Source organism: Rhincodon typus, chromosome 11 (assembly GCF_021869965.1).
Source record: "Rhincodon typus isolate 14 chromosome 11, sRhiTyp1.1, whole genome shotgun sequence".
NCBI classification, from domain to species: domain Eukaryota; kingdom Metazoa; phylum Chordata; class Chondrichthyes; order Orectolobiformes; family Rhincodontidae; genus Rhincodon; species Rhincodon typus.
This window is the reverse complement of record NC_063342.1, coordinates 57,014,261-57,039,084: the sequence shown is the minus strand read 5'-3', so window position 1 is coordinate 57,039,084 and position 24,824 is coordinate 57,014,261. Positions and strand designations below refer to the sequence as shown.

The 24,824-nt window shown below is 40.0% G+C and overlaps 1 protein-coding gene across 1 annotated transcript in view; it reads right to left on the bottom strand.

The window, feature by feature from the left end:
- Nucleotides 1-24,824, bottom strand: part of LOC109933409 (glutamate receptor ionotropic, kainate 1) — a 289,847-nt gene that overhangs the window by 116,791 nt on the left and 148,232 nt on the right. The window contains exons 2-3 of the mRNA XM_048602822.1: nucleotides 4,713-4,880; nucleotides 4,326-4,583 (exon numbers count right to left, since the gene is read on the bottom strand). Coding sequence (XP_048458779.1) covers nucleotides 4,326-4,583; nucleotides 4,713-4,880 — 426 coding nt within the window. The remainder of the gene's footprint in view (nucleotides 1-4,325; nucleotides 4,584-4,712; nucleotides 4,881-24,824) is intronic.

Genomic DNA, 24,824 nt, shown 5'->3' with positions numbered 1-24,824 from the left:
ACCTCATCCCGCCCCCTTGACCTGTCCGTCCTCCCTGGACTGACCTACCTCCTCCCTACCTCCCCACCTCCACTCACCTTTACTGGCTCCATCCCCGCCACTTTGACCTGTCTGTTTCCTCTCCACCTATCTTCTCCTCTCTGCATCTTCTATCCGCCTCCCCCTCTCTTCCTATTTATTTCAGAACCCCCTTCCCCTCCCCCATTTCTGATGAAGGGTCTAGGCCCAAAACGTCAGCCTTCCTGCTCCTATGATGCTGCTTGGCCTGCTGTGTTCATCCAGCTCTACACCTTGTTATCACAAAACAGTTGTTTAAAGCTTTCACTTTTTTTGGTTTCCATTATCATTTCCTTACACACACTCTTGAGGATGAACACTAGCATCTCCTGCTCAAATACTTGTCAAAATTATACCAGCTTTTATGCATCTATCCAGCTTTTCCCATACTCTGCTTTCTGCCTCTTTATTATCAATTTCGTCATGCTTTGCTCATTTTTAAAGTTTCCCCAAACATCTGACCTACCATTAATCTTTTTCAAATTAGTACAGTTTTTTTTTTAGATTATTGCTATTATATGTTTATGAATCCTTCCCAAAGAACCACACTTTCTCTCTGCTAATAATTTTGTTCAGAACACATTTTGTACCTTTAGCACATAGACATCATGCAAATATTATCAAAACGTTTAATATATGAGCTAGCTGAGAAAATGTTTAACTCTTGTAATGTAAATCAATTCAAATGATTTTCAATGAGAAATAAAAGTTCATTCCTGGACCTTTTGGAAATGAATGAGAGACGAACGTGGAAAGTTGGGAGTAAGCTCAACAGAACAAGAGATAGTGTAAGAATGAGTGCTTAAGCCTCTCTGGCACCTGTTTAACCAATCCTTAAGGAAACATAGGAAAATTGAATACAGAATTTCACCAAACATTTAATGAAGTACTATTTAAGAGGTTCATGAAAAAGACGAAAGCACGTGAAATTAATCAGAAATTGTAGCAGGGTTATGATTGAAATCCAGATAATAAGGTGTAAAAGCAGAATAAAATCACTTAAACTGGAAGCATAATCCATAGGGCCTGGGCCAGGTTAACTCTTCATATTTTCAATATATGTGATGTGACTTTAACTATTGGGAGAATATTAACCAAATTTGCTGGTGACACCAGATGAGAAGTAATGGTAAATTGTGGTGAATTTACATTAAAATATTGGATATTCTGGGCAGATGAGTGACAGATGCAACAATGTGGAAAATGTGTAATAATGTATCTTGAAAACAATATAAGAAAATAAGTAGAATTCAAATTGCAACATCTGTAAATGTTAATAGTGGAATGCTCCATGGATCAGTGCTGGGACCTCAATTACTTACAAACTACAGTCTTCATATAAAGCAACTGGGCAAACGTAGTCAACTTTGCATTGATATGAAGGTAGGCAAGTTGTGAGGAGTGCACAAATTGTCTGCAAAATGATATAGTTAGGTTTAGTGAGTGGGATGATCTTTGGTAGATGAAGCATAATATGAGAAAATTCAAGATTGTTGACTTTGATGGAAAGAAGAAAAGCAGAATATTCTTTAAATGGAACGAGACTACAGAATGCTGTGGTATAGAAGGATCTGGTAGTCCACATACACGAAGCACAAAAAGTTAGCAGGAACAGATATTAATCAGGATAGCAAATGGAATGCAGACTTCAGGGCAAGGGGAATGGAGTTTAAAAAAATCCCAGTTCTGAGGAAGGGTTACCAGACCTGAAATGTTAATTCAGATTTTTTTCTTCACAGATGCTGCCAGACCTGCTGAGCTGTTCCAACAACTTCCGTTTTTATTTAGAAAAAATGGAAGCCTTGCTACAACTGTGTAAGGTATGAGGATGAAATGAAAGAAGAATCATATGGCTTGCTCTGACTACTGCTGGCAATAATTATCGGTGACTTGAAGGTTAAAGGTTAAAGAGCGCGGGGTGTCAGGTGGAATCACTAGCTGGTAGGTGCAAGAAATTAAAATCTGTAGACAATGACAAAATTAACTGTGCTGATCATGGATACTATTAGTCTCCAACTCTTACAGGCTTATAACTAATTATACTTTAAACTGTGTATTTAATGCCATGATAAATTGGAATTGAGGGTCTAGGAGGTAATTAATTAAAATATCTACCATGGTATAATATCCATGTGATTCATGTTGTCATGGAGATGAGCTTTGGAATGGGAAGCTTACAAAAAAAATATCAGTCATATCCAATACAGGGTTTCTAATATAGACATAAAACTCTCAGACAGAAATCAGTGTTCAACCTTCTCAGAAGCGAACAGTGAGAGCTGGAGACAGCCAGTCTTACATCTGAAGCAGTCAAAATACTGAATTTATTCTTCACCATGCAGAATGAGGTGAGAGCTCATGCTCGGTTTGAAGAGATCGAGTTCAAGAGGATTTAAAGACAGTTTGAAAATTCACTTAATGGGCTCGAGGGAGTAAATCTCCCTATAACCCTCACAGTGAAAGTCAACTCTATGATTAGGAGTTACCCAGCTGGGAAAAGAAAGGAAACAGGCCATTGGAAGTGGAGAATAGTTTTGGACTGATTCTGAGCTTAAGGTACAGTGTAGGTTTTTTGGCAGTGTTAAAGGTCACATGGAGAACCTTTACAATAATTTAGAGTAAAAGATGCCAATAGAAATAACATTTAATCAATGTTGTTCTTAGTTTGTTTATTAGTGTGAATGTCTTAAAACTTGAGATCTTGTTGTCATGATTCTTGCAGTCATTCACGGAAAATTCAAAATGCTTTTTACATGTTATTGATCTATATGGGGGCCGTAACACAAAATCAAAGAGTTCATACTTATTAGCTCAAGATGGTTAGTTAGACTGGAGTTACAGTATAATGTACAGGTATGGACACTCATTTAGACGAGGGATAAGAATCAAAGGAGAAATTCTGGTATAGTTTTATTTGAATCTCGCTTTTATTACAATTGTGAGATTTTGTTTTCCTACTACAATTGAAAAAAATTAGGTCTTCAAGAAAATGAAACAAGGTGACATCTAGAGCACATTTAAACAAGAAAGTAGGAATCTTCACCTTGAAGATGGTTATGATACAGAAGTCTCTGCACAAGCCATTGAATAAAAGAAAATTAGACTATTAAATTTAAGAGAAATGTTAAAAAAAAAGTCATGGAGTATGAAGTTACATTATTGATCATATAGGGAAAAATATTAGCACAAACTTAATGGGCCGAATGACCTGTAATATTTTATGGTTCTATAAACAAAGAATGCACAGAGCAAAAAGACCATTTGCCCAATCTACCCGCAAACATACATTTTTGTTTCATAAATTATATACTAGACTTCATTTATTTAATCTACTAATGAGAAAAACAAGCTGCATTGAATCACCAAAGATACGTAATTAAATTCTGGAATATCCATCTAACTTTATGTCCTATGTCTTAACAGGTGGTTGCAAAGGCACAGTGGCTCAGGAATAATTGCTTACTACAGAATATTTGATTGTGTGTCTTCATAATTATTCTTATCCTTCCTTTCTCCACTGGAAACAGATTCATCTCAGTAATTATGGAGAATCTACAATGTTAGTTGTATCTTGGCTACCAATTATATCATTTAATTTCTGAAGATTCCTACAAATTTGGAAAGTTGGCAACACTTGAATTTTTATTTGGATTGATGCCACTCCAGAGTTACATTGGTGTGAAAATCATAGCAAAGAAAAAAATTAAACTCTAGTTGAACTGCATTATATGAAGCTGAACAACATCTGTTTGCTTATGAGTTGTGAACATCACTGCCAAGATTTGCATTTGTTACTCATCCCTAATTGCCCTTGAGAGGTTTCAATAGAGATAATGGTTCGAGGGAAGAAAAAGCACATGAACTCCATAGGATATTATTTATTCTAATAAACTCATAATCCTTATTAGTGAAGCCTCCTTCAATTTACTATTTAAATAAGATTTGCTACAGGCAACACAGGCCCACAGTTTTCTAACTAAATTAAATGTATATCAATAATGCAACATTTCTCACAGGCATTTGTCAGCTCAGAATGAAACATATGCACATTGCTGCCTTTGAATGATATTAGCACAATTCTAACTGCCAGATAAATTAATCAGAACTACCAAGTCAGTATAGAGCATTAAAATATTTATACAGTAACAGGCTATGTATACGTTAGCAGAAGTAATGTTCCAACTAATTGGATTATTGGTGAAGGTTTTATTGAGAAATTGAAAAGATGAATTAGGTATGTAGTGTTGTTTGTACATTCATTTACACACCTGTACTATCTTCATAAACTACAGTGATTGTCTTCCACTTGTAGTACTGCACCAGGTCCAAGATGGCTCGACTGATAGATGTATATTCTGGATAGAGATTAACGTAGAATGATTCCTTCTGATCCACAATTCGATGTTTCCAACGGGTCTGAACGTGTGGAACTTCCATTGCATTACAGATAGATTGTACTGCACTTATAGAAGAACTGTGAGATGGTCCAAATACAGCCGCTACTCCAAGTGTAAGCTGATCGCAAGCTGGTGGGTTTTAACGAAACAGTTAAGTTTTATTATAAATCTGACACATATTCATTCTAATTGAAAATTAAGTTTTTTCAAGGATATAGATACAGAAGGTAAATCACTTGAAATAATAAAAGCACTCACCCCTCCTGGAAGCTTCAAAGCTGTCATAAAGATTGATTCTTTGTACATCATATGTCAGGGTGGTATTAGGCATTAATGTCCTATTTCTGTTTATATTATTGATTGCAAATTTGAAGGCCATCTCTTCAATGCTAATAGGCTCATTTTCAGTAGTTTCAAAAATACCTCCTAAAAGAAAACAAACATTGTTCAACTTGTGCTTTTGTGTTTTTTAAGAAATGAATGACATTCATTTTATTACAACTGTGTAATTATAGTCTTATACATTTTTCAAAGATACTAAAATGACGACTCACAGGAGACCATTGACAGGCTTCACTTAGAAGCCATCTTCACTTAGATGTGCCATCTCAGCAACAACCACAAAGACAAGCATTCAGAATTAATTTAACCCTTGAAAACTACAATAAGTCCTTCTAAAGTTGTGAGAATTCAAGGCTTCTGAGAAAAACTGTAGGTTGTACACACTCCCATAGGGAATTTAACAATGATTGATTTTGCTTTGTGCGTCAATAACTCTTAAGATATCTACTCTGTTATCACCTAAAGTCTGGATATATAAAAGATAGTCTAAGATAGCATTATAAACAGAACACTAAGAAGAACTCTGATAGACAGAGAGAGGGTTCTCAACAGGAAGAGTGAAAAGACAGACAAACCCAACTAAGGGCTGTTGTACCTAACCAGGCTCCCAAAGTCTTCAATTCGTACAGATACAAACTAAAATATAAGGAAAGAGTGGTGGATGCAGTTACAATGTTTAAAAGACATTTAGATAAGTTCATCAATAAAATAGGCTTGGAGGGATATGGACCAAGCACAGCAGGTGGGACTAGTTTAGTTTGGTAACATGATCGACGTGCACTAAAGGGTCTATTTCCATGCTGTATGACTCTATGACAGTCCCTCCCAGAACCTGTTCTGCAAAGAACACCTTTGGGAGCATCTTCCACCTATTCAACTACTAAAGTCATCATGCCTGCTGAATTCTGACATCAATTTTCAATCCATAAACCTCAAAAAGTGAATCTTCAACCAAGTAATACTGAAATAATAACAAACAGCTCTTTACAAAAAAAAACCTGACATTTAAAAGCCATTTTAAAAGGAAGACAGGATGTTGAATCTCCATTATGACAAAAAGAAAGGAAGTATTGAGAACACTGGCTGAGCATTTTGAATTCCATCCTGCATCACGTCAGACAGCAAATGCTGAATTGGAACCATAATTGGGATACTTTAGCCCAAACTGAGCTGGAAGAAACGAGAAATTGATCTGGAATTTAAAGCCTGTGAACAGGAGTAAGGAAAGTCTCAACAAGAACGGGAACAGTTAGATCGGCAAGTTTAAGAAAAGGAGCTAGAGTTCTAAGATAATGAAGAAGGTCTAGTGTTTCAGGCCCTGAAAGAAATGGAAGAATGAGGAGGGAAAAAAAAGTGGGTGGGGAAGCGTGCAGGAAGGGGAGATGACAGGGATTTCTAACCAGGCAAGCTAGAACTGAAGCTGTAGGCTCAGAGAGATAAAAGACAGACAACTTGAAGCTGTGAGGCAGAATCACGTTCTGCCTAATAATAGCATAAAACACTGTGATCCTGAAACAGGCCTCAAAGACATAAAATTCCCCCAAATTGTTCCGATAGTCCAATGCAGGTTAAGTGGATTGGCCATGCTAAATTGCCCATAGTGTTCAGGGATATACAGGCTAGGTGGGTTAGACATGGGAAATGTGGAGTTACAGGGATTTGGTGGGAGGGTCTGGGTGGGATGCTCTTTGGAGAGTTGATGTGGACTCGATGGGCCAAATGGCCTGCTTCCACGTTGTAGGGATTTACGATTCTATGAAATTCCAAGATAGAGATGTTGAATGCTTCTTCACTGCTTTCAGAAAAGTAGGAGATAGACCACGTTTATCTCAAAATGTGTGGACACTGATGATCTAGAGTCAGTTCACAGAAAGAGCCCAAGAGATCTTATCCACCTTATCTCCTAAAATGATTACTATTTACAAACAGATTAAGGAGGCAAGCTGAAATACTTATGAGCTTGTGCTGGAAGCACATCGCAGCAGATATGAAACTCACATAAGAAACCTATATAAATGTATCCGGGATTTGAAAGAATCAAACAAAATTGTGTTCAACTAATGGGTACGATGTCTAAAAATAAAGCTTGCTTGACAAGAGAATAAGAGAATTGGTGCTGTTAGATGAGTTCAAAAATTGTCGCTTACAATATTAAAATGTGCCTGAAAAACAAAAGTTACCTCAGCATGCCTAGCTGCTGTAATGGCCAAGAACTTTGACCTAACTGTCACCATTGAATCAGAGCAGGTATGAGTCAAATGGGTCTGTACCAACAGGGAAAGGAGAAAAGGCAGAAGGAAAGGAACTAGATCGTAGTGGAAAGAAGAGTGAGGAAACAGAGTGGAAAGGCCAATCACCAACTTTTAAAAAGAAAAATGTAAGTGGCAGAGTTATAGGGCTATACTGTCTGCTTCAGTGGTGACAAAGAATATCACATAAAGGAGCATTGTTGGCATACATAGAAAACCATTGGTGACATTTCAGCACAACCCATACCCATTGCTACACATATAGTCAATCTCTGTGCAAATACCAAAAGGAAGGTATGGAAACTACAGGACTTCATGCAAAGGAGAAATAACACCCTATGCTTCTGGAGAACAGGGATGTTATTTGCTTGCAGAGACTGCTGGCTGGGAAAATTGAGATTTTCCCATATAGGCGCAAAGCAAATTCAAGCATATTAGTTAAAGGACCAACCAGAGAAGGTGTTGAGGTACCGTTAGTGAAAATACATTTAAAGATTGAACTAGTTGCCAGGCTGGTGTCAGGAGGGACTATCTGAAACTTAGTCATGCCAGAAGTCAATCATTTGTTCAGAAATGACCTGAAAGGCCAGATGGTGCTACCTCCCCAAAACCCAGAATTCATTAAGTTGCAGATGGCTGAAAAGGGTTCAGAAGCTATAGGGGAACAATACAATATACGAAGGTGAGAGTGTGACAAGAGAAATTAAACAGCAACCAGAGAAATTCCCAAACAAGTGAGACAGTTAGGGAATTCCCTCCTGAGTTGAAAAGCCTGCAGAAAGTCAATTGGCAGACAGGAGGGCCAAAGCCATTGAATGGAAAGAAACAACCATATCTGTCAGTGTTGAGTTCCCAAATAAAGTGGCAGAAATGGAGGCAACCGGACTCAGACTAGAAGGGTTATTTAAAACGTCCATGATTAGGTAAAATGATTTTCAAACTTAAAGACATGTTCAAAATATTGGAGAAGATATTCAGAGCTGCCTGTCCTGCTGAGAGTTTCCAATAATTTCTTTTACATCCCATTTTTCCAGCAGGTTATTGTCATCTCATAATTTTAAGTGTTCAATTTTCCTAGACTTCAATATGTATCCACTACCTTTCCTTTTTCTTCTGAAATTTACCTTTCTGAACTGATTAACCTATCCTGAATCTTTCAAGAGCTGAATTTGAATTGAGTTATTGCTGTGTGATCTGTCATGTTTCTAGTGTCCAGTCTCCATGGGCCAAATGTGTTTCTTATGTGGTATATGTCTTTTCAGATCTGGGAATCTACCATGTAGTGCCTTTTCACCAACTGAATTCCTCTTTTAAACAAAGGAGCAGTGGTAATTGAGACACTGTGATCTGGCTACTGCAAGTTCTTTCTGATAATATGTTCAGTTGTCCCTCATGGAAGGTATGATTTAATTTCTATTTCCCTGCTCTTCTCAAATACATTATCCTAATTGAGTAAACTCCTATTAATATTGCTCCATGTCAGTACAGCACATCTCTTTTGAATTTCAACTTCCCCTCTTAAATATTATTCCGACTGTGTGGTGGCATTCAATCTTCACCTTTCTGTTTCTTTTTAAGTCACACTATCTTTTGAACCTGATGTCATATTCTTTGGGTCACTGTGAGTGTGTTGATAATGTCAATGATCTACTGCCACATTTCAAGTTACATCATAAATAGGCACATGCACCATGTACAAATGTGTCCATTTCTCCCTTTCTTTCAGAATCAATAGCATTGTAGACTGACCCTATGGCGGTTCATCTCTCTTTAAGCTTAAAATCAGTTTGGGCAATTTCAATTCTTACAATACTCTTTGGCCATCCTCCTCTGTTTCTGCTTGCTAATGGCTTTTACTGTTTCACTTCACAGCCTTTCCTCACTTCCCTACTGATCTTAATACTGGCCCCAGAAAATAGCTATTGAGATTCAGCTAGACCAAAAAATCCATTCCCATTACTTTCTGCTTTCAATCTATTGGTTAATATCGGACTGACAATTTTCCTTTCGTTTTGTCAAGCCTTGAATATAGCATCTTATAAAACACATTTGAGCATCCATAATAACTAGAATTACTACATCAATATACTCAATTATTGCTCAAAGAACTCCAGTAAGCTCATCAGGCACAACTTACTATCTTAAAAGCCAGGATCCCTATCCTAGATTAACCCAACTCTGAGCATATGCACAATATCTATTATATGTCACGGTCAAAACATTCAATTTCAAAATGCATTTAAACCTCTACATTACATTGCAAGACAAAATCATGTATGTCAACATCTACCTGCTTCAGTGTCACCATACGAACTATTCATCTTAATCCCAAAGGCCAAGTTAATACCTGGAACTTTCATTGACTGAAGTAGTTTGAAAAAAGGGGGAAAATAAACAGATTTGAGATGGTCAGAGGGGTAATCTGACTTACAGGGAGTTGGCTCAGTTTCCTGAAATCCATGTAGATTAAGCAAAAGCCAGTCTGAACCAAAATTAACATTTTATCCAGAAACATAGCATGTGTCAAAAAGGTCCCAACTCCTATCTGGATTTATGAGAGACTTCACATGTTGGAAACATCACCTACAATCACCAAGCCTGGACACATTGGGCTCAATAGACAAAATGAACAAACAGGTTGCCATTTCAAGGATAAAAACAGAAGTTGCTGGAAAAGTTCAGCAAGTCTGGCAGCATCTGCAAAGTAAAATCAGAGTTAACATTTCAGGTCCAGTGACCCTTCCACAGAACCGAGGAACTCACCAGTTCTGAGGAAGGGTCACCGGACCTGAAATGTTAATTTTGATTTTTCTTCACAGATGCTGCCAGATCTGCTGAGCTTTTCTAGCAACTTCTGTTTTTGTTCCTGACTTACAGCTTCCGCAGTTCTTTCGGGTTTTTATTTGCTATTTCAAGAAGCTCTCCATTTGGCAGAGCAGAGAAAATGGGTATTAAAAGGCAGAACAGAACACAGGTTGGAGCAAAACACTCCCTTTCTGTATCTCAAGAGGAAAAGCACCCATTAACAGCAATGACTCAAAACGCACATCAGGAAATCAAAAAAATAAAAGATCACAGCAACATTTGCTGATGGTCCAGGACCCCAACTAACCAATCACGGTTAAAACTCATGGTTAAAATCAGGATAAAGTCATGCGCTGGAAGCAACACTAAAGAACAACAGACTCATGGAAGAGACCATCAGACAGACAATAGTCCCAACACTGAGCAAAAAATGAAAGTGGAATACATTCAACGCAGAAGAGAGGAAAGCCCTGGAAAGACTCAAGAAAAACAGGAACATTATAATCTTACCAGTGGACAAAGGACACATAACAGCAATCCTCAACAGAATCCAATACATTGAGAAAGCTAATGCACTACTGGCAGATACCGACACCTACTAACAGATGGCGATAGACCCGACACAGCTAAAACCAGATTACAACAACCCTGAAGAAATTACACAACTCAGGAGATATCAGCAAGACAGACTACTAAAAAAATGAAACCAGAGGGACCCAACATACCCCGATTCTACAGACTCCCCAAGGTACGCAAACAGGGGGTCACCCTCAGACCCATTGTCTCGCCACCAGGCACACCAACTACAGACTTGCCAAAGAACTACGACAGAAATTTAAATACTTAGTGGACAAAACTACCCACTGCACATACTCATCCCAAGAATTCCTCAACAATATCAAGGACAGGATAAAAGAGGACGAGATGATGATATCCTTCGAAGTAACAGCACTATTTACATCCATAAACATCGACCGAGCCAAAAAGAGACAATTGCCGCACTGCTGGATGAATCAAGTAGGCAGGCACCAACAACATCAATAAGGACTCCACTATGAAACTAATATGATCTGTGCCTCACAACCCACTTCACCTTCAACAACATATACAAACAAATCAACGGAACACCAATGGGATCCCCAATATCAGGACTGATTGCAGAAGCAGTAATGCAAAGGTTGGAACGGACAGTGCTCCCCACTGTATAACCCAAACTTTGGGTCCAAAATGTAGGTGACACCTTTATGATTATTTAATTCCCATAACTAGAAGAAACACACCGATCTATAAACAACATCCTTACTGGGATAAAGTTCACGAAAGAAGAGGAGAACAATAACCAGCTACCCTTCCTGGGCATAATGGTAGAACGCAGAAACTACGGGTATCTCCATACTAACGTATATAGAAAGACCACACATATGGACCAGATACTCAATTACACTAGCAACCACCAGAACACCCACAAAGGAGCTGCTTCAGGACCCTATTTAAACAAGTCACAACACATTACAGCAACCTGGAACTACGCAAAGCAGAACAGGAGTACCTATACGGGGGAGTCTTCAAAAGAAATGGATACCCGCAAAGCATGATCTGCCATTACCTCCGAGACAGACCACAACAGGAAATCCACAACATATCCAGACTCACTAATCACCCTATCTTACATCGAAGACATTTCAGAGATGACCACAAGACTACTTGGACCCCTAGGTATCAGAGGAGCCTGCAAACTGACAACCACCCGACGACAGCTACTGATGAACGTAAAGGATCCCGTACCCAAAACCAGCAAAACTGGAGTAATATACAAAATACCATGCAAGGGCTGTGAGAATCACTACATAGGCCAAGCTGAAAGAAAATTGACAATATGATACACAAATTCCAATTAGCCACCAAGAGACCTGACCAATTCTCACTTGTCTGACTACACACAGACAACAACGGACATGAATTTGACTGGGACAACACATTCATAATCACACAAGCCAAACAGAGACACGCCAGGGAATTCCTGGAGATTTGGTATTCCAACTGGAACTCCATCAACAAACATATTGAATTAGACCCTGTGTACAAACCAATGAGAAACAAAACCAGAAGTAATACACACTACCCCAGCAAACTGAGGCGTATAAATAACAAGTGGGACAGAACACCAGTGTTTCACCGGAGGCGCACTGACGATGTTACCTAGCAGGGCGACGAAACGTTTGCAACCAAACACACCGGCTCGGCAAACATGTCTGCAACCTCATCCATAACCCAAGCTACAAATCTTCTCAAAAACTTTAAAACCTTATCCGTCAAGTACATACACAGATTCTAAACCGTATAACCCTTTTCCTTCCTCCTGTACTGCCCACTACTCCCTTTTAACTTTGTACTTACATGTATGCATGTGTATATGCATGTGTGCAGGCTCATGAGATTTCACAGAATCCAAATGCTTGAAGTCACGTCTTTATTATTTTTCTCAGGGTTAGCAGGAAAGAAGTTCGCTGTGTGCTGAAAAGAAATTAAATCTTTGTTGTGACCAACAAAAGAAGGTGAACGAGAGGGAAGTCAGTTTACCTTTTCTTACCTGGTCATAACATCAGTTACACTTCAAGGTGGTATTGTGAAAGACATTTCCTATGTTAGAAGGTGTAATGCCAACAGCAAGGACACTTGTATAGAATTGTAGTTTGAAGGCTATGTACAGTCCCACTCCAAGGCACTAATGATGATTTGCTTTCTTTCCTGAACTCTGCTTCAGCTACAGCAACAAGTTAACTTCTTACAACACAAATTATTCAAACTTTACATTAAAAAAAAATCAATATTTCACAAACTGCTGGCTCTTTGTTGAAAAAGTAACTTTAAAGAGTAAAGCAAAAAAAGGAATCCATCAGTGGGCTGAAGCAACAATTTTGACCCATCTCAGGATGTGCTCCTGTTTCATGCCTACTACCATCTAGAACCAGATGGCTCCATCACATTGCTTCTGGAAGTTTTCCAAGAATGAAACACCTCACTGTATTGAACTAGATATGGCTCTTTCCTTTCACTGTACCCTGACACACCAAACAATCTCAGAATATCACCTCCTTACCTTCCCGACTTCCATTTGTCTGTTTTTTTCCCTGTTAACAAAATTCTCATTCACCCTTTCCTCTGCTTGAATGCCATGGACTTTTGAGTCGTGTCTGATCAGGTTAAGAAGTGAAAGCAGAAAAACAATGAACTGGTGTCCAAACGCAATCACTGCACAACCAACAAGATGACCAAGGAGTTGGTCGACCAATGGATACATCTATCAGATTACTGAGCACCAGGCAGCACAGCAGATGAGTAGTGAAGTGAACAGGAATGGCTGCTGCAAGCAGGTCTAGGTCTCACACCACTCTGCCACCACGTAATTTAATGTTTTACTGCCCTTGTCACTCATCTCTGACATGATCAATTGATAGCTCCATCATGTCTATTGGAACTGGCCTGGCTAAGCTCATCTCCATTGCTCACAGAAAACCTTTTCCATACTGAGGATATCCTTCATGGCATTGTGCGGCCCCACTACAGTAGGATAGATTCAAACAGATACAGCAACTCAACTATGCATTCATGAGGTGGTGTAAGGCTAGAGAACTCATGAAATAAATACTGATGTTTTGAAAGCAATTCACATTACAGAAGAGGCAGTGCTGGAAGTCTTAGAGAACATAAAGATAGATAAATGTCCTGGACCTGATCAAATGTATCCCGGAATGTGTGGGAAGTGAGGGAGGAATTATGGGGACCCTAGCAAAAATATTTGTATCATCTACAAACACGGGTGAAGTACCAGAGGACTGGAGGGTGGCCAATGTTTTGTCATTGTTTGAGAAAGACTGTAAGGAGGAGCCTGGAAACTATAGACCTGAGAGTCTGACTTTTGTGGTGGGTAAGTTGTTGGAGAGGATTCCGAAAGATAGGATTTACATGCATTTGGAGAGGCAAGGATTGATTAGGGAAAGTCAGCATGGTTTTGTGCAAGGAAAATCGTGTCTCTCAAATTTGATTGAGTTCTTTAATAAAGTAATCAAAAAGATTGAGGGCAGAGCAGTAGACATGGTTTAATTAGACTTTAGTAAAGCCTTTGACAAGGTTCTGCATGGTAGACCAATCAGCAAAGTTAGATCACATGGGATTCAGGGGAAGCTGGCCAACTAGATACAAAATTGGCTTTATGATAGAAAACAGATTGTGGTGGTCGAGGGCTGTTTTTTGGACTGGGGACCTGTGACCAGCGATGTTTTACAGGGTTTGGAACTGTGTCCACTTTTGCTTGTCACATATATACACGATTTCTAAAAGAATGAGAAGAAAGAGGCATGGTTAGTAAGTTTGCAGATGACACCAAAATTGGCAGTATAGTAGACAGTGCAGAAAGTTATCTAAGATAACAACGAGATCTTGATCAATTAGGTCAATGGGCTGAGGAGTGGCAGATGGAGTTTAATATTGATAAATGTGAGCTATTGCATTTTGGCAATATAAACAAGGACAAGACTTATCCAATTACTGGTGGGACCCTGGGTAATGAAGAAGAGCAGAGATACCTAGAGGTGTCTCTATTCTTTGAAATTTGCATCACAGGTAGACAGGGTGGTTAAGAAGGCATTTAGCATGCTTACCTTCATTGCTCAGATCTTTGAGTCTTGGATTTGAGACAAGATATTGGTGAAGCCTCTTCTGCAGTATTGTGTCCAGTTGCGGTTGCCCTGTTATAAGGATATTATTAAACTGGACAGGGTTCAGAAAGGATTTACCAAGACATTGCCTGCAATGAAGGGTTGAGATATAAATGTAGACTAGAAGGGCAGGGATTTTTTTTACTGGAGCGTGGGATGTTGAGAGTTGGCCTTATTGAGGTTTATAAAATCATCAAGGATATAGATAAGGCAAGGGTCTTTTCCCAAGAGTGGAAGAGTTCAAACTAGGAGGCATATTTTTAAGGTGAGAGGAGAAAGACTCAGAAAGGACATGAGGAGCAACTTTTTTTTTAAAAAACACAGAAAGGGATTCATGTGTGGAATGAACTGACAGAGAATGTGGTGTAGGCAGGTACAATTACAACGGTTAAAAGACAGTTGGATAAGTTTGTGAATAGGAAAGGTTTGGAGGGATATGAACCAAGTGCAGGCCGGTGGAATTAGTTTAGTTTGGGAACATGGTCAGTGTGGACTGTTTGGACCAAAGGGTCTGTCTCCCTGCTGTATGGTTCTATGACTAAGCACAACTGTACTCAAACACAATCTGCAACCTAATGGGCCAGCATTTCCCCTACCCTATCGTCACCACCACTACCATAAAATCAGGGGTCAACAAAAACTGCAGATGGGCATGCCAGCAGGAGCCAACCTGGTGAAGCTACAATATGCATGGGATGTTGGCATCGTGGGCTAGGCCAGCATTTACTGCCTGTTTCTAATTGCCCAGACAGCAGTTAAAAGTCAATCACGTTGTTTTTGGGTCTAGAGTCACGTTTGGACCAGACTAGTAGTTCAGAATGACAGACTTCTTTCCCCGAAGTACATTAATGAACCAGTTGTGTTCATCAACCATTTGACAGTGACTACATGGTCACTGTGAGGATAGCAGTTTTATAAAACTCCAGATATTTTTAATGTAATTCAAATTTCACCATCTCCCATGATGTGATTTATGTAAGGGAAAGTAACTAAAGCTTGGTTTAAGGTGACTGAGGAAAGATTGAAAAGGGACCTGAGTGGCAACTTTTTCAGGCAGAGGGCAGCGCGTGTAAGGAACAAGCTGCCAAAGGAAGTGGTGGAGGCTGGTACTATTACAATATTTAAAAGGTATCTGAATGGGTATATGAATAGGAAGGATTTAGAGGGATATGGCCCAAATGCTGGCAAATGGGACTAGATCAGTTTAGCATAGCTGGGTGACATGGGACGAGTTGGACTGATGGGTCCGTTTCTGTGCTGTATGATGCTATGACTCTTCAATGGCATTATTATTGCTGAATCCCTCAAAATCAAACTCCTTGGTGATACCATTGATGAGAAACTGAACTGAACCAGTCATATAAATACAGTGGCTACAAATCAAGTTGGGACCCAGGAACTCTGCAGTGAGTAAAATGTCTCCGGTCTTCTCAATACCTGTCTGTCATCTACAAAGCATGAGTGTGACGGGACACTCTCTATTTCTCTGAATGAATGCAGCTCAAACAACACCCAAATAAAAAATACAAAACATAATAACAGACTGCAGATGCTGCAAATCTGAAACAAAAACCAAAACTGCTGGAGAAACTTGGCAGGTCTGGCAGCACCCGTGGAGAGAATGCAGAGTTAATGTTTTGACTCCAGTGAATCTTCTTCAAAACAGCTCAAAAAGCTCAATACCATCCAGGACAAAGCAGGCTACTTGATTGGCACCCCACCAGACATCTTCAACTTTCATTCCCTCCGTTACCAATACGCAGCTCTGGCATTGTATACCATCTAAAAGATTCACTACACCATCTTACCAAGGCTTCTTCAGCACCATCTTCCAAAGCTGTGACCTCTACCACCTAAGAGTGACAAGGGTAGCAGATATTGGGATGCCCATGTCCCATGCTTGAATAAAACCAGAAAATGCTGGCAGATCAGCAGGTCAAGCAGCAACTGTGAGGAACGAAACAAGGCTAACATCAAACTTGAAGCTCTGGTTTCTCTTCACAGATGCTGTTTGACCTCCTGAATATTTCTACCATTTTATGTTTATATTTCAGATTTCTAGCATCAACACGGTTTTGATTTTGCCTTTAGCCTGGTAATATAACCAGTATGCTACTGTAGCTCTTCAATGACTGAATAAGTGACAGACAAGATTGGAAAGTCAGTTTTTCAGCATTCAAAACCAAATTAATTTACATGTCAACTATTTTTAGAAATTTGAGTCTGAGATGAATCATTCAAGCATTTTTTTTAATTGAAACAAAAAATGATAGTTCAGTTAACTTTAATGTTAACTTACTTATGAAAGCCTGATAATATTTTGTAACAGATCTTCTCTTCAAACCATAATACTTTTGCAATAAAATGCTAATGCTATAAGTTATGAAATGTATTGGTTTTTCTATCTTCCAGGTCCAACTTTGTCAGTATCATAGAGTCATAGAGATATACAGCACCGAAACAGACCCTTTGGTCTCACTCATCCATGCTAACCATATATCCTAAACTGATCTAATCTCATTTGCCAGCATTTGGCCCATATCCCTCTAAACTCTTCCTATTCATGTACCAATCCAGATGCCTTTTAAATGTTGTAATTGTACCCACTTCCATCACTTCCTCTGGCAGCTCGTTCCTCTACGTGCCTCTCCTTTTTTAAACTTATTCCCTCTCACCTTGAACTTATGTCTCCTGGTTTTAGACTCCGCTATCCTGGGAAAAAGACCTTAGCTATTTACCCCATCCATTTCCCTCAAGATTTTATAAACTTTTATAAGGTCACTCCTCAGCCTCCAGTGTTCTGAGGGAAAAGACCAGTCTATCCAACCTCTCCTTATAGCTAAAACCCCCCAACACTTGCAACATTCTTGTAAATCTTTTCTGAACCCTTTCAAGTTTAACAACATCTTTCCTTAAATTTTCAGAAGCTAAGTTTCACAATTGTTTGCAACCAGGAATATGTCGAAAGTTTTCTTTTCCTAGTCCAAACATTAACTTGTATTAAAGGAACGGTAAATCTCATGTTCCTGCATGTTTGCAACAAAGAAAAATGTGACTCATCAGTTCCCGTGAATCACCATCCAGAGGGTCAGTTAGCAGATTTTACTGGATGGCTGGTCTGCAAAGCAGAGTTACACTAACATTCTGGGTTCAATTCCTGCAACGTCTGAGGTTACCATAAAGGACTCTCCTCTCACCCAAGGTGTGGTGACCCTTGGGTTAAACTGAGAGAGCAACCCTATGGCCTGCTAAGACTGGCTACTTTACCTGTGAATCAACTTATTAGAATAGGATCAGTGTTGCATGCTTCTGTCACCTAAAAATTCCAAACATACAATGTGGTCACTTCTCAGTAAAGGATTAGTTTTCATTTTAATAGCCCGATTAGTTGATAATTGCTTTATGCAATTGCCAGATAGTTGGTGATAAAAATTACAGCACGTGACAATGACACAGAGCTGTAATATAACAGCATGGCTCTAAAAGAATTAAATGTGGAGCTCTATTGAGATCAGCCCATTCTGATGATGTCATATAGTATTTTTTAGCTAGTATTGCACAAATTCCAGTGGAAACAGATGTGACACATATAGATAATTGTAATTAGGCCTAACAAATTGATGTTAATTGAACCTATTGTTAATATGCAAAAAACTATATCTGGTTATGCAAGATGAGGGCCTCTTATTACATTTTTACAATAGACTCACTATAGAAAGGACGATTCGGTGTCCACTGGCACAACAGAAGCCTTTATAGGCCAGTGGACACTGCAGGGGCTGGAGTGCACCATCACCTCAGACAATGTATTTTAATTGAATAAGCTTCCACTTGAACTCTCAAAGTTTCCATTAAGCATTTGATTTTGTTTCTAATACAGAGCTCCACCAGGGGCTGTTTAAACTGTTAAAGTTTGTTATTTTAAGAGAGCAGAAAGAAGTATAGGCAAGGGAGAATTACCCAAGCCACCAGTGACTGGCAACCAGAAGATACAATAGACTGCCAATGTTGGTATCTGAGAATAAAACAAAAGACACATGCACAGAGAACGGGTTAAGCAGTAGACCAATAGTTCTCAATGTGTCACTGAAGAATAATAATGTGAAAAGTGATTTTATTAAAATCCCAATGTTTCTGGAATTCTAATGGCTTGTTGGCATTAAAATTGGAAAGGTTAATGGAAAGACAGCAAAACTTAATGCAAAACAATAAGATTTTTCTTCCTATTTCATTCTAATGTACCTCACAAAGGCCTTTACACAAATTACTCTGCATTTTCATGATTTTATTCTGGAAAGAGATATTTGCTTTGCTGAAGGGGAATTTTTCTTAATTCAGTCATGGGATGAGGGTGGTCGCTGGCTAGGCCATATGTATTGCCCATCCCTAATTGCCGAGAGAGCAGTTAAGAGTCACCCACATTGCTGTGGGTCTGGAGACTCATGTAGAACAGACCAGGTAAGGATGGCAGTTGCGTTCCCTAAAGAGAATTGGCAAACCGGATGGGTTTTTCTGACAATCGGCATGGATTCATGGTCAATACATGCGAAGCTGGAAAAGCACAGCCAGTCAGACAGCATTTGAGGAGGAGGAAAGTCAACCTTTCGTGCTGAAACCCTTCGTCAGGAGTGGGGAGGGGCGAGGGGAGCCCAGAAATAAATAGAGGGAGGGGTGTGGACCTGGTAGAGGGTAGGCAAGCTGGAGATAGCTGGATGCAGGTAGGGGGTTATTGTGGTTGGTCAGTGGGAAGGGTGGAGCAGATGAATGAGTCATATGATGGACAGTTTGGGGGTGGAGAGATTTTGAAGCTGGTGAAGTCAAGGTAATTGTGGGAGTCAGTGAGTTTGATAATTACCTGGGCTACATCTCCTCTCACCCACCCTCCTGCAAAATTTCAATCCCATACTCCCAACTCCTCTGCCTCCGCCGCATCTGCTCCCAGGATGAGGCGTTCTACTGTAGGACTTCCCAGGTATCCTCCTACTTTAGAGACCATAGATTTCCCTCCACTATTAAGGTTGCCCTCAACCTCATCTCCCCCATTTCCTGTGTTTCTGCCCTCAAACCTTCTTCCACCACCCCCCCCCCAACAATAAGGATAGAGCCCCCTTAGTCCTCACATATCACCCCACCAACCTCCAAATACAACGCATCATCCTCCGACATTTCTGCCACCTACAGTCAGACCCCACCACCAAAAAGACAGTTCCCTCCCCACCCCTGTCCACTTTCCACAGGGACCATTCACTCCATGACTCCATCATCAGCTCCACACTCTCCACCAACCCCTCCACCACAACCGGTACCTTTCCCTGTAATCGCAAGAGGTGCCACACGTGCCCCTACACTTCCCCCTCTCACCTCCATTTCAGGCCCCAAACAATCCTTCCAAACCTGGCAGAGATTCACCTACACTTCATCTAACCTCATCTATTGTATCCGTTGCTCCCGAAGTGGTCTCCTCTATATCGGGGAGACCAAACGCAGACTCGGGGATCAGTTTGCAGATCATCTTTGCTCTTCATGCACCAACCAACCTGACCTTCCGGTTGCCACTTTAACTTTAACTCCCCCTCCCATTCCCCTGGTGACATGTCCATCCTTGGCCTCCTCCACTGTCTGAGTGAGGCTAAATGTAAACTGAAGGAAAGACACTTCGTATTCTACCTTGGAAGCTTACAGCCTAATGGACTCAATATGGACTTCACCAGCTTCAAAATCTATCCTCCCCCAACTCATCCATTTTCCAACTCACCTATCTATTCCACCCTTCCCACGGACCAACCACAGTAACCCCCTACCTGCATCCAGCTGTCTCCAATTCACCTACCCTTCCCCTAGCCCCCCCCCCCTCCTTCTATTTATTTCTGGGCTTGTCTCCCCCTCCCCCTCCCAATGAAGGGTTTCAACCCAAAACATGGACTTCCCTGCTCCTTGGAATGTGACCAGCAGTGCTTTTCCAGCTCTACATTTATTGACTCTAGCTTCCAGCATCTGCAGTCCTTACTGTCTCCAATGGATTCATGGTCATTCGATTCTTAATTCCAGATTTTTATTGAATTCAAATTCCACCATTTGCCAAGGTGGGATTCAAACCCAGGTCCCCAAAACATTGCCTGGGTTAATAGTTCAGTGATAATAGCACTAAGTCATTGCCTTCCCATACTTAAATCTTGGTTCCCCCTCTCAGAAATGTCTGTGGTAATTCTATAAACCCATTATGGTGTGTTAATAGCAACTTTGTCATAAGTTTGAGAAGTGCGTTTCCAAGGAATCTCAGTAGTGTCTTTGTGAAACACCAAAACGAACGTACTAGTTGGATTGCAGCTTTTTGCTAAATTGCACTTCTTCATATTTTGCTGGGAACCAGGAGTGATGTGCAGTATATTTACAAGCAGTTATTTCTCTATGCTGCAGCGAACGTCAAGAACCTAACAACAGACCATTGAATAAGAAAAGCATCATGCTGGGGCTGTGGTAACAATTTCTAAGTTAATTTAAATATGACTGCTTTATTTCCTCATGATACACTCAATCTGCATCATTACAATAGACCAGCGATTTTGTGAGATTAAAATTATATGTGGCAATTTGCTTTTGCCATTGACATTACTCATATTGTTTTCCATTTCCTGGCTTTCATCGTGACACTTTTTTGTCGATCAAAGGCAACGCATTTTAGAATTACTTCCACCCGAGTATCTTCTCTCTACCAAAAGCACGCAAACCCTTTTTGATATCATAGCGTCGTAAACAAACATGTGTTTTAAAAATAAATCAAAACCCAAACGCAGCTTGCACTTTTTGTTGGCCTGTGGTTCCCATAACAACGTTTGCAATTTACACCTGACTGAAATACATATGTGTGAATTTGGAGCAGGAGTAGGCCATTTGGCCCCTCAGGCCTGCTTTAATGTTTGACAAGATCGTGGCTGATCTGATTTCCTGAACTCCACATTCCCAAGTACCCTTAACCCACTGACTCTCGTGATTCAAGAGTCTATTAACATCTTGCTTAAGCGTATTCAATGAACTCACCTTCACTGCGTCTCCTCGTTGTAGTCTCTCACACAAGGGATAAATCTGGCTGAGTTTTGGGTAAAACTCAGCCAATTGTCAATTTTGAGGAATTTCATGGAAGGTTTCTCTCATGAGTTTGAGTGAATTATCTCACATTGCTCTCCTTTCTATGTATGCACCACATCTTCACAGCCACACACTTATGCTATCTGTGCTCACCAGCGGTGGAGGTGCTTGCTACCGCTGGGACCTGTTGGACTCTCACCACCAGTGCCACATTTAAACTCCAGCCTCCACAACAGGAAACACCCCACAATAATGGGGAGAGGAGAGATATTGGGTGGGTGAATTACATGTGCCTCATCAGCCCCTGACAGGAGAGAATCCTTGCCATAAAAATGGGAGAGGACTGCAGCAACATCCTGGACTCACTCAGAGATAGTAGGAACTGCCGATGCTGGAGTCTGAGATAACAAGGTGTGGAGCTGGAGGAACAGAGCAGGCCAGGCAGCATCAGAGATAGTAGGAAATGGACTTACTGTTCCAGTACCCCAATTGAAGACAGTCATTGTTGACTTGACTAAGGTCTATTTTCCTTTCCTTGCCCTTGAGACTTCGCCATTAATTTTACAAAGACACAGTGTGCTTGTGTTGTAAACTGCTGGCACCCACTGCAGGTGAGAGACTCACATTGCATGGTGCTACACTGTAACATGTCTGTCCCCTTTAGTGATCACCGTTGACAGCCATGACAAACTGCCTGGTTTTGTGTTTGTGCTAAAAGGCAAAGCAAAATAAGTTCTGAATAAGACATCAAAAACTGAAATGCAAGTCAAAGCAAGACATAGCAGAGATATTGTCAGCATCCAAGTAGGTGCAATGTGAGTTAGCAAAAAGACAACAAGCTCAGAACTGGAGATGCACCTTTATCCAGTCCATGAGATGGATGCTTGTCCCTGCATGCAAAGTGGCCTGGCAGCGGCATTACAACACACAATGTTGGTGCACTTCTTGGTGGAGATCGGTATTCCAACTGAGTCAGAGATGTGCCATGATGATGTGGTGAGAGGCTAGTTAGAATACAATGCCAACCTCTATGGATGGTGCCGGGGTGAGGGAGTTGCAGGCAGTCACTACGTATGGAACAAGCCCTGAGCTTCGAGGGATTTCTGGCCAAAATAGACATTTGGAGCAGCACATGGTGAGCTGGAGCAGCCAGCTATCTGCTCTAACTTTCATGTTAGCTACTGTTACCATCTAGTTTCTTCCCACTGTGTGAGAAAATAGCAAACTACATCTAATTGAGGTGAGATTAGGTAGTACTGAAATGTTATTGCATGCAAACAGGGCCCTTGCAACTTGCTAGTGAGATTCTCTCCCACTTTTAAATCATTGTGGAAAATAGGTCATTTGTATCTCAAATGTTTAGAATCGCATTTTTCCAGTCTCACCATATTTTTCCCAACTGACTCACCGTTGCCCAGTATCCACCCTGTCGAGACCCCTCACGATCCTCTAAGCCTAATTATTATCACCTCTCATTCTAAGTTCCAATGGAAAGAATCCCTACCTATCAAAGCTTTCCTCAGAAGATAATGCTCAATCCCAGATATCAATCAAGTGAGATTTCACTGGTCTGCTTCAAATGCACTTACATTTTTTTCCTCAAATAAACAGACCAAAAGTATACATATCACTCTAGATGTGGCCTTACTAATGCCCTATACAATTATAACAACTACTCCACTGCTCTTATATTCATTCCTTTCTCTTAAAGAACAAGATTCTATTTGCCTTTTACTTATTTGACATACTAACTTGTGCAATTCAGGACACGCAGATTCCTTTGTGTTGCAGATTGCTGAAATTTCTCACCATTTAATAATATGCTGCTCTTTGTTCTTCCTGACAAGTGAACAAATTTATAACTTCCCATATGTATTCCATCTGTCAAGTGTTTGCCCACTGTCTCAATCCTTTGCAGACTCTTTACATCCTCTTCACAACTTATTTTCCTATCTATCTTTGTATCATCAGCAAATTTAGCAACCGTATATTTGGTCCTTTCATCCAAGTCATTGATACAAAGTACAAATAACTGAGGCCCCAGCACTGATCCCTATCGTACACCACTTGTCACATTCTGGCCACTCAAAGTTAACCCATTTATGCTCCACCATCTGCTTCCTATTAGCCAATCAATTCTCTACACGTGCTAATATGTTATCCCATGTAAAATTTGATCTTAACTTGTTGTAACCTTTATACGGAGCAATTTGTCAAATGCCTTCTGAAAATCAAAATAACGTATAACCATTGGCTCCCCTTTATCTATGCTGCTTGTTTATTTAGTCAAAGAACATCATATCAAGTGTGATTTATCTTTCATTAAAACCATGTTGACTCTGACAGATTACATTAAATTTTTCCAAATGCTCTGCCATGACCGCAATAACACATTTCTTCTGACTGATGACAGGCTAACTGGCCTGTTGTTTCTGCTTTCTGTCTCCTTTCTTGACTAGAGGATTTAATTTTGGTACTTTCTAAGCTGATGGGATCCTGCCAAAATCTAAGGAGTTTTGGAAAATTAAAGCCAATGCATCTACTATCACAGCAGCCACTTCTTTTTGCATTCTAGTATGAAGTCCATCAGGGCCAGGACTTGATAGATTTTAGTTCTAATAATTTTCCCAGTACCTGGTGCTTATGATTTTTTTTTAAGTTCATCATTCCCTTTCACCCACTGATTCAGAATTATTTCTGGGATGTTATATGCTTCTTCTACAGAAAAGGCAATAGGAAAATATCTGCTCAATTTATCTCCCATTTCCCTTTTGTTCAATCATTAATTCCCCTGACTTACTCTCCAGATGACCCTTTAGAAATGTCATTGGACACACCCACAGTGCAAGCACCTGTAACAATTCTGTCTGCAAAGCTCAGTTGCCCACTCCCTAGTCTCATTATTTTTGTCATTACAGCAGTTTTGTGTTTTACAATAGACTGGATAGGTATTCCTTTGAGAGGAAAGAAACATGATTTAATGCAACAGAACTTTACTGGAGTGCCCAAAACCTTCCATGTGGCAAGATCACACAGATGTACATTTTCTCAATCGAGTTACAAACAAAGCTGTTACAGGTAATTTAATTGTGGTGCATATGGATACTAGTCAAAAAATCATGGTTAAAATATTTCCCATTGTAGTAATTATAAGACTAAAAATGTACTCA